Below are 10,583 nucleotides of genomic sequence, written 5' to 3'. Positions count from 1 at the left end.
AGCATTGTTTCTGACCATGTCCATCCCTTTATGGCCACCATGTACCCATCCTCTGATGGCTACTTCCAAGCAGGATAATGCACCATGTCACAAAGCTCAAATCATTTCAAATTGGTTTCTTGAACATGACAATGAGTTCACTGTACTAAAATGGCCCCCACAGTCACCAGATCTCAACCCAATAGAGCATCTTTGGGATGTGGTGGAACGGGAGCTTCGTGCCCTGGATGTGCATCCCACAAATCTCCATCAACTGCAAGATGCTATCCTATCAATATGGGCCAACGTTTCTAAAGAATGCTTTCAGCACCTTGTTGAATCAATGCCTCGTAGAATTAAGGCAGTTCTGAAGGCGAAAGGGGGTCAAACACAGTATTAGTATGGTGTTCCTAATAATCCTTTAGATGAGTGTAGTTTATCAATCAGTACGTCATTTTAAAAAGAAATAATGAGCTGCTAGTCTGACAGAAAATCTGACTGCGTTTTGGACTATTTGGACCATTGGTTGAAGACATTTTGAAGACAGTGGCTGTCTCAGGCTGTCCGAGGGGCAGTGCTGCATGAGGTGGGTAACCAGCACGCACAATGTGTTCTATCACGTGGCCCGACGGCCTCACGTATTCTCTGTTGGTAGGGCCCCCCCCCAGAGGACACGTCCTTATGCTTTCTTGCACACTGGGCCACCGTAGAGGAAACACACTTTATTCCCCTTCCACTATTTAATCCGCGCATCCTTCCACAGATCAGCCTGTTGATCCATTCATTCATCCTCAGGGTCGCACAAAGCCGCCCCACAGGGACACACACACACACACACAGGTGGCAGTGAACAGGTTTGTCAACTATGCCGGATGATCCGATGCCTTGAGGGAGGGACACACCTTTACTTGCAAAGACGTCTGACTCAGAAGGGACAAAAAGACCACAAGAAAATTCCTGCAACTTGGAATTACATTTTAAACAAAATTCAATTGTATCTAGAGGGATGATAAATAGTCATACTGGGTATGATAAGTATTAAAACTAGATGCTTTCTGGAGCATTTGCATATTCAATTACATTAATACACAATATATGTAATTTCTTCATGATCCTGTATCAGAAAACACATGAGAGATAATTTCAAATGAGATACATTTTTGTAATGTATGCATTGAATCGCTGCACTGTATTATGTTGAATCCATATTTCAGATACATTTTAGACCCTACAGATTCATCCATTTCTTTATAGCAATTGTCAGTTTTAAATTAAATTATCTCTGCATCAGACTATGTTTCTATTAGCTCTGTAATAAACCGAATAGTAATCTTAATCAGTTAAATTCCATTAAAGTATAACCAAACAAAATTCAACAAAAAATAGATGTTTATTAAACAATAATTGTGATATCTGGATGTTGAAATCAGTTGATCAACCTCTGTGTTCACTGCAAAGGGAACTAAAATATGACGTCAAAGCCGTACGCAAGGTGTTAATGTATCATTTATTTGTCAGAGGAAGTGAACTCAAAGGTGTATTCACCATGAGTAGTATTCGTACTTCCGTACGGATGAAGTTATGCAGTGGGAAAAACATTTACCTTTTTCAACACATTTTAACACAGTAAGAAGCACCTGTTTGCGCCCCAGGACATTAAACAAGACCAGAAAGGAGTTGATCTATGCTTTATGTTTTCTCTGCATGAAAAATCAACTGAAGCTGTATTTTTTAAAGGCAAAAAAATATATTAAAGAGCTGCTGTTCTGACCGGACACATATGGCACATTAGCAGAATTGTATCTAACTACATATTGCCCTGTATGTCGCTTTTCTAGTTTAAATGGCTTTTATGTCTGGTGGAAAGCACTTTCTGTTGCACTTTCTGTTGCCTTGTACCAACTTGTCATACTCTAAAGAGGTATGCGTTTAGATGATTAAACCATGCTCCATAATACATTTATACATTTTATATCAGAATACGTGTATTGTAAAAGTATGACCAAACTGTTTAAATAAGATGTACAGCCACGAAAAAATACATATTTAATTCATGGTGAACATTGTTGACTAAAAAGAAAATCTCAATGCCGATCAAGCTCACATGTCAGAAGAGAATTTGGACGGCTTGGCTTTGATTTGAGAACGATGGGACAAAGTGACGGCACCCAGCTGTGGTCTTTCACTTCCCCTAGTGGCCAGTGAAGGAAATGGGAAGAGCAGGCGTTGTTTGGGTTTGTGTCAAAAATGAAAGAGCTCATTTCATACATCATATCCAGTACATGTTGTGTAGTAGTTAACACCTCAAACGGGACGAATCCACATGTCATATTCATTTGTAAAGTGACAGCTTTGGTTTAAGTTCAATTTGTTGAAATTTAAAAAGCAGTGACACGTGGAAAAATCCACTAGTCCTGCCAATATCGCAGGTGGAAGCAATGACTCATCAGTTAACAACATGATTGATGGCATCTTCTTTAACAATACGAAGAACGAGACAGACTTAGTTATAATGGCTAACACCCTCCATTGATTCAGCAGCTCCTGCAATAACAGTGTTGCTAACGTACCTTATTGTTACTGTACCGCGTCCCTTCAAGCTGCAATGACACAAAGAGAAGAACTCAGTGTTTGTCAAGATTATAATGTGACGCAGTCTTTCTTGAGTCATGAGTCATGATGTTCCATTCGTTTGGGTTAGGATTGTTTCAGAGCTAAATGCTTAAGAAATAAGTTTAAAAGTGTCACCAAATTCAGGAACCTGTAGTCCGACAGTAATGGTTTTGTTTAAAAGTTACAATAATAAGTACGTTTGAATATTTCCTATGTGTCTAGCCAATAACAAAAGGGACACTGCTTTGAGAACACGTGCTTTCATTTTAATTAATTAAATGGATCGCTTTGAACAACATCTGCTTAATAGCAGTAGCTATTAAGTACCTAGTGGCCGTGAGTGGTACTGCACACTCCAGTAAACAAAAAGAAACGCATTCAAACCCGAGCGCTGTGATAAGAGGTCATATTATTCTTTTTGTCCAATCAAAATAGCAGTAGTGCGTAATAAGTGACGTCACGTGAACGATCACGCTGGTCAATAAAGACGCGTCGCTCTCCGCCGGCACGTGACTCGAGGCGTAACGCGCGTGCGTCAGAGCGTAGCCCGGCACAGGTGGAATCAAAATCCGGAAGTGAGCGATGCATCCTCGTCTCAAAGATGGTGGCCTCTCCATCGTAGCGCCACATAAACAGTAAACAAAAAGGCAAATATGATCGATGGCGACGTCGCCAGGTGAAATGTCGGGTTTTTGAATTCGTGTCCGGTGGCGGTAACTGACGTGACGGCGGAGATGATGTTTCTCTACGGAGCCTACGGAGGCTCCTACACGGTAGGAAACACAAACTGCCTCTTCTTTTCCTGCGTCGGCAGCTGTTGGAACGCTTGTGTAGAGGAGCGACGCGTGTCCATATGTGTCTTTTCACGTTTACGACGTCTACATTGTCGCAAAACTTTTCTTCAAAGTTCTTTATTTCTTGTAGTTGGAAGCCGATGGAACGGAAGTTACATCAATGATGCACTCGTTTAAACTACGCACAGTTATAAATGAAGACAATGATTTGTGAACGTAATGTATAATCCCTCCTGCCTTTCTTCTGTAGGATAATCTCATCGGAACATTGCTTTCTATTTTTGGAAATGTGCTGGTCAGCATCTCCCTAAGTATTCAGGTACGGACCTTGTCTGCTACGTCATCAAGCGCCCTGGTGTTAACACATTATTTACGTCATCGCATCCACAGTGGACTCATTACATCCACAGTTCAGCATCTCATTTATGTCCTCATGTCCTGCCATCAAGAGCTCGGCTGTTGCACATTAGTATCAACCTTCAATAGGAACATTAAATAATATAAAGTTATAACTCATTGTTTTTGTCCCGTTTGTCCCAGTCATTTATCTTACATTACATTACATGTAATTTAGCTGACGCTTTTATCCAAAGCGACTTACAATAAGTGCATTCAACCATAGGGTACAAACTCAGAAGAACAAGAAACAAGAAAGTGCAATTTCCTCAAATGAGCCAATTTACAATTTGCTATAGATGAGTGACGTTACAAGTACAATTTAAGTGCTACAATTTGTTATCTCTACTATAAACTAGTTTTGCCTCCTTTTTGCTTTACGTGTATGCTTCGTTTAAACAAAGTAGAACGTCAATCACCTGCACGCCTTTCACATGCAGAAATACAGCCACGTGAAGTCTGCAGGAGCCAAGGACGTGCGTGTCTTCTACCACACCAAAACCTGGTGGAGTGGTTTTGTACTGATATGTCTCGGGGAGGGAGCCAACTTTGTTTCCTATGCCTTCGCCCCCCTCGCTCTCATCACAACTCTCAACGCTGTGTCTGTCCTGAGTGAGTATTTTGTTCTTGTAAAACTTTCATGGGGATTATAAAAACATCTCCCTAAAACAGCCGGCGAACTGAAGTCTCTGAAATGTATACATAACGCTAGTTCAAAGGGGGAATTTGTATTAAATCCTTGCTTTACTTTTGTGTTTTTTCAGCAAGCTCAATTTTGGGTCTTATTTTCCTGCGCGAGAAATTGAGGCCAAAGGCCTTTGCAAGTAAGTTCAGCGTGTGTGTGTAACATGAGACTCTCTCAATTATCATGGAATTGGTGCTGTTGTATGCAAATATTAATCAAACTTCTACTGAACTTAACAAACGCTGTACTGTGCGTGTGTGCGTGTGTTACTCCAGAGCGCTATGGGCTGTCGTTCCTGGGCTCCATTCTGATCAGCGGGGGAACATTCCTCTTTGTAGTTTTTGGACCAAACTCTCATGAAAAACTCAAAGCAGAGAACATAGTGACACACCTTGTAGGCTGGCCTGTTCTCTTGTATATGGTAAGATGCTTACACCTGTTTGTATTAGCAAGTTGATCTCGTTTGTGTTTGCCACACATGTTTATTCACCATCCATGACTGCAGCTTGTAATTTACACACCAGGAATGCACCAGCAAGAGGCGTGGAAATACCAAACACTAATTCTATTGCATTTAAAGCCATTTTACACCGTTATGAACAGGATAGATGGTTCCTCCCTGAACTGCTGATTGACCAGTTACAAACGTTGCCTGACGAAAGACTAAGCAGAGAGGAACGGTGACCGAGAGACACTTTGACATTGTCTTTCAGTCCCAACTATAACTATAGTTTGGCCTTCACCATTAGTTACAGACGGATATCGGCCCGTGTCGTTATTCTGCACAGATCTTGGACAACTGCTGTGCCTCCTTCTTTGTTTATTTGATATTGATTTGGTGATTTTTATTACTTTCGTCCTTATTGACAGCTCCTGGAAATCGTCACGTTCTGCCTGCTTCTGTACTTCTACAAACAGCGCAATGCGAACTACCTCGTTGTTATTCTGATGCTTGTGGCGCTGCTGAGTAAGTGTTTGGCATTAAAGACCCGTCGATCTCATACGATCAACACGCTATTACCATACATTATTACACAAGAGCACTTTTTTAATGTTCAATATGCATTTAAGTTACTCTCGTCTGTTGCGTAACGAACGGTGTCTTTTTTGTTCTGTGGCGCGCAGACTCGGTCACAGTCATCACAGTGAAGGCGGTGTCGGGCATGTTGGTTCTCAGCATCGAGGGCAGCATGCAGCTCGACTACCCGATCTTCAGCGTCATGTTTGTGTGTATGGTGGCTTCAGTGGTCTTCCAGGCCAGGTGAGTGACAGGAACATGAAGGACAGAGTATTTACTGTAAATTGTGCTGACCTTCTGCTGACAGTTGGCTGTGGTGGTCAATAGTGTGCGTGTTAACGGAATACTTCACCCACAGAGATGACCTTTTTTTTTCTTCTATTAATTACTCAAACTGTGTAAGCTTGAATTCTGCACGAGGACTTTGTCTTGGAACGGAGAATAAGAAATAGAAAGGTCATTTGAAGCAATCAAACGGCAAAAACTAATAATATGAACTAATAATTCAAGTCTCATTCACCCAGTCATAATCCCAACCCTACTTCCCCGTTTTCTGCTTCTCTGCTCAGAGTGGAGGGATGCGGGGGAAAGAATTCCAAATAACATCTGATTAATTGATATCAGAGAATTTATATATGATTGCTAATTTTTTTGCGGCGATGTATTTCTTGTAAAGAAAAACATTGGCTAGGTATTTTTGCTAGTTTTGATTCTTTACCGGTGAACAAAGTCAGTGTTTCAATATATTTTTTGTTTTTTTACTATGTATTTTTATTTGCTGTTTTAACATTTTTCTGTGCGTAACGTCCTTTTTTCAGATTTCTCTCCCAAGCCTGTAATCTCTATGACTCCTCTCTGATAGCCGGTGTCAACTACATCCTCTCCACTGTCAGTGCTGTGGTTGCTGGTGAGTTATGAAATATTTCCCTGCCGATTTCTTTTTAATTTTAATAAGTCTGAACTATTTGCTGATGAATGCACTTCCTGGCACATTAGCGAGCAGTTTCCCCCTGGAGCTTTATATGCAGAGACCTAAACCTCTGCTACGCTCCTGCTGCACACCTAATTTTTCTGTTGTGGATTTCAGGCGCTGTGTTTTACGTAGAATTTAAGAATGAAGACGTCCTTCACGTTTGCATGTTTTTGTTGGGGTGAGTGATGTTTCATTATATGCATATACTGCAAGAAAGTTTGACATGTCGCAGCAGGAACACCTGAGCTTTTCACAACAAAGTAAAAATGTCCGCTGGGAAAAAGAGCTGTGGCATTATTTTTCAATGCCAAATTCCGACAATAATACCACATTTTGATGTGAATGTGTTGACTTGCTGTTCATTAAAATATTGGAAAATGTTTTGTGTTTCGTACAGATCTGCTTTCTGTTTCCTTGGGGTCTTTCTCATCAGCAAAAACAGGAAGCGGACCAAGACCTTTGAGCCGTATGTCACTATGGATATGGTTAATGGTTTGTACAAACTTTACGTGACATTAAATTTATTACACATTTTATGTAAAACTAATCAAGTTTTCAACATGCAGTTCCTTGCTTGAATCCTCCCTATTCTTTCCATCATCAGGTGTCCCGACCATTCATGACAGGGGCCTCTTTGTTCAGCCAGACTCCAACGGTACTTTCTCCTACGGGGCCCTGGTCAACAACGACGGGGCGGCTCCTGTGACTCTACCAGTTGACCCGGAGCAGCCGCCAGTCGCCTCAATGCGCATCGATCCACCTTCTGGCCGCCGTGACCTGAAAGAAGATTGAAGTTTTTAAATCTAAATTGTTAGATTTGTTTCATCCTTCCATCTGTAAACAATATTGAAGGACTTTTTAGAAGATCAAGATGGGTTAATTTCTTTTCACAATTACACAACCTCCAGCTCAAAAGGGGAGTCCACTGGGCGTGCACCCCTCTCCCATCGGATTTCCCTTTTTAATCTCCAAACCAAAACGTGACCACGAGAAGCATTCCGTTATTTGACAAGATGTCACCTGTATTTATTCCAAAACTGAACTGCTGGATGTTGTAGTGGATTCACGATGATTTGTCAGCAGAGATGATGTTGTGCCTTAGAGCTTCCTCTACTTCTCGCTTCCGTGACTCTTAAGCAATTTATTGCTCATTATTAGGCACATTAAAGGTTCTTCCATTTGAGGATTGTGAGGATTCTCCTCAAACCTTCTCACAGATATAGAACGTTGCTCTAGACTTGCCAATGAACATGGTGACTTTAGATACCTGCCTCTAACTTTGTCTTCTGTGAGCGGGATTCCCTCCACAATGATGTTACTAGTTTTCCTGATGTGACCGAATGTGGATGCAAATCTTTAATTTATTGAAATGTATTTATTCATTTTCAAGTTAGCTTTTAGTGTGCCTTAAAAAGTAGCTTTGCACTGGACGAATTACTGTAAGGTGGTACATAAATAAGCCAGGAGTGAAGAATCACTGTAGAAACTTTAATATCGCAGCACCTTTTGGAATAACGACCTAAACTGTTTTGAAAAGTAAGGTGATAGTAGCACTTTGAATGACTCCAACAAAAGAAGTGAATAGCGCATGCATCGTGAAACAACTGTTGGTTTTAAATATGTGCCGATGAGTTAAAAAAAACCTATTGTATCTAATCTATTGCAGAAGATGTGCTAAATTTCCCCTTTTTAACCTGATGCCTTTGACGTTTCTGAAGAAATGCATCCACGTTTTGATGTTTTAAGTACAGGTTTAATGATTCAATTTGATTGTAAATTAAGATGGATGTATGCATTGGATTCACTCTCCAGGTACATATGTATCAGTACATTCTTACAGTATTATTAAAGCACAGTTCCTTTCCTCGGTATTCAGTAACTTCATTTGTACCTGTGGTTTGTTGTGTTTTGTGTATGTGTGTGTTTATAGCCTCATTACTGTGTAAACCTGTGTAAACTGAAGCCTCTTGTTAATACAACTGCCAAGTAACAAACCTCAACTGATGTTGTGAGAGTCAAAACTCTTTTGCCATTAAAAATGAACTTAAATTATTTCGGTTGTATTAGTTTGGTCAGAATCTGCAGGAAATGCAGTTTCAAAATCATTGGTTGTTGAAAAAAAACAAGCTGCTAACAAGCAAGTGTTTTGCCACCAACCTTGAAACGCAGGGCCCTCCCCTTCCTGCAGCCTGATTGGTTCGCGAATGCCTGTGCCGGCATTTCATTGGTCAGAGCCGCAGGCACTTACGCACGAAGGAGGCCGCGTGACCTAGGAAGTGTCCAATAAACCGGTAATAACAAACACCGACGCGTCTGGCGTTTGTCTCGATCAACACCGGTGTCGCTTCTATCCGTTTGACACAGTCACGTGACAACCTTTTTGTTTAGTCCGCTTTTTTCCCTGACAACAGTTGGGTGAGTAGCCAGCGACCACGACTCCGTGCTAGCCCGTGCTAGCCCGTGCTCTAATATGTGAGCTTTAAAACCCCGTGGACGGTGACGCTGTTGACGTCACGCTCTTGTCCCGCTAGATGGCACTCTACCGACAGCACCGTGTCTGTGTCACATCGTCTTCATCATCATAACCACTGTCATGGCGAATAATATTATTTGTTTCAGCGAATATGAAAAAGTCACCGCATGCAGCCTTTTAAATGTGAATGAAAGGCTTTTTTTTGGCTTTTTGTGGTGAATTTTCTCATAACATATAATCACTGGCAAAATCATAATGCAAACAAACCCCAACCAGACAGAGTATTGTAACCAGGGACACTGTCCTACAAGTAGACGTCTACATTAAACGTCCCGCAATTTCCTTCTGTCTTTCTCTTCTATCCCTTTTTTCGCTTGACTCATCGTTCTTCAGCTTCTATTCCAGAACTGAAGTGCGCTATCGTCTCACGCTTAAGGCAAACCACCGTAATCTTCACCATCACCATTGTCCCACCACCTCATTCTCGGTGCGGGACATCCAGCCACTATATTCACCCACTGTCTCCCACCTTCCCCCAGCCTCGATGGTCCCCACCCGCCTCTCAGCTGACTTCCTAAATAAAAAAGCCTAAGCATGCTGCCAGGGAGCTCCTTGGCGTGCAGCAACTGAGGAGGAGGAGGAAGAGGAGGAAGAGGACATGGAGTTTGGGAAGAGCCATCAGGACGCCACGGCGAAGGATTTGATGGATCTGAGCAACCTGCCCACGGCGCTCTTCGCATGAGGCGTCCACAAAGCAGCTTAAACAAGTGTTTAAGGAGGACGTACACAGGGTGATATGGAGCAAACTCACCTTCTTGGTTAAAAATTGGCGTCGTGCGTGTGTATGCGGCACTAACCCACATACACACGCATGTACACATGTAGGTGGGTTAGTGCGTCAGTCTGTGTGCGTTTGAGTCATGTTGCTGAATGTGTCAGCTTGTTCAAGATTGAAAGACTAGCAACACGCGCATGATGTCATCCACAGCTTTTTGCCCCTGTCACAAACTCAAGCTGCGCTGCTGATCGCTCAACCCCAAATACACACACTCACTCACATACACACACACAGATACACACACCTGATGCTGTTATTTATCTGCCAATAAACATGAATGCAAGGCAGCGGATTACAATATGAATCACGAGCGATCCCCTGTTTTAATCTCTGTGCATATCAATCCATCGTGCAGTGTGTTATTCCCGCCCACTTACAGTTGTAGGTGTGGCGACATGCCTCTTACACGTGTACCCAGGCACTTACATGCCGTATATCTTCTGTTATGGCCTCTCTGGGATGTGTACTTTCCTGCCATCTCAGTTTTATCGGACTCCTCGAATCCTGTTTTTCTGAAGGAGTAAAATACTTTTAATTTTCTGCCCCCTTAATCCAATTATGCTGTCCCACGATCACTCAATCCTTTCATCTGGCATGCCTCGCTCTCTTTAAGTCTCCCCTCATTCATTCTCTGTCAAGTCTTATCCATCCAGCTCACCTCTGGAAGCTTTCTGTTCCACAACATTTTCCTCTCCCCTTCCGGACTTTCTTCTCCTTCCTCAATTCTTTTAATATCTCCCTCCCGTCTCTCTCCTGAACGTTCTTTATTTAACCTCTCTATGTCTCCGAGCGGAGGGGCTAAATCTGGCGCATA

The 10,583-nt window shown here is 42.0% G+C and overlaps 1 protein-coding gene and 1 long non-coding RNA gene across 2 annotated transcripts; both read left to right on the top strand.

Moving 5' to 3' along the window:
• The first annotated feature begins 3,064 nt into the window (after positions 1-3,064).
• On the top strand, positions 3,065-8,329 carry nipal3 (NIPA like domain containing 3). Its single transcript, XM_040199229.2, has 11 exons — positions 3,065-3,365; positions 3,637-3,705; positions 4,223-4,394; positions 4,547-4,606; positions 4,743-4,888; positions 5,338-5,434; positions 5,593-5,728; positions 6,304-6,392; positions 6,573-6,636; positions 6,856-6,950; positions 7,063-8,329. The coding sequence occupies exons 1-11, from the start codon at positions 3,327-3,329 to the stop codon at positions 7,248-7,250; spliced, it is 1,155 nt and encodes a 384-aa protein (XP_040055163.1). The 5' UTR covers positions 3,065-3,326; the 3' UTR covers positions 7,251-8,329.
• Positions 8,330-8,680: 351 nt separating this feature from the next.
• On the top strand, positions 8,681-10,070 carry LOC144388441 (uncharacterized). The gene is made up of 2 exons (XR_013452834.1): positions 8,681-8,873; positions 9,471-10,070. It is a non-coding gene; the product is annotated as an uncharacterized LOC144388441 (long non-coding RNA).
• Positions 10,071-10,583: the final 513 nt, after the last annotated feature.

Source organism: Gasterosteus aculeatus, chromosome 15 (assembly GCF_964276395.1).
Source record: "Gasterosteus aculeatus chromosome 15, fGasAcu3.hap1.1, whole genome shotgun sequence".
Classification (NCBI taxonomy): domain Eukaryota; kingdom Metazoa; phylum Chordata; class Actinopteri; order Perciformes; family Gasterosteidae; genus Gasterosteus; species Gasterosteus aculeatus.
This window is presented reverse-complemented; position numbering and strand designations above follow the sequence as displayed.

What these genes read in the sequence shown, in the direction of transcription:
- nipal3 (XM_040199229.2), top strand. Translation starts at nt 3,327, where the DNA reads ATGATGTTTCTCTACGGAGCCTACGGAGGCTCCTACACG. An exon ending in GCATCTCCCTAAGTATTCAG is followed by an intron (nt 3,706 to 4,222) that starts GTACGGACCTTG and finishes TTTCACATGCAG; the next exon opens with AAATACAGCCACGTGAAGTC. An exon ending in GATGCTTGTGGCGCTGCTGA is followed by an intron (nt 5,435 to 5,592) that starts GTAAGTGTTTGG and finishes TGTGGCGCGCAG; the next exon opens with ACTCGGTCACAGTCATCACA.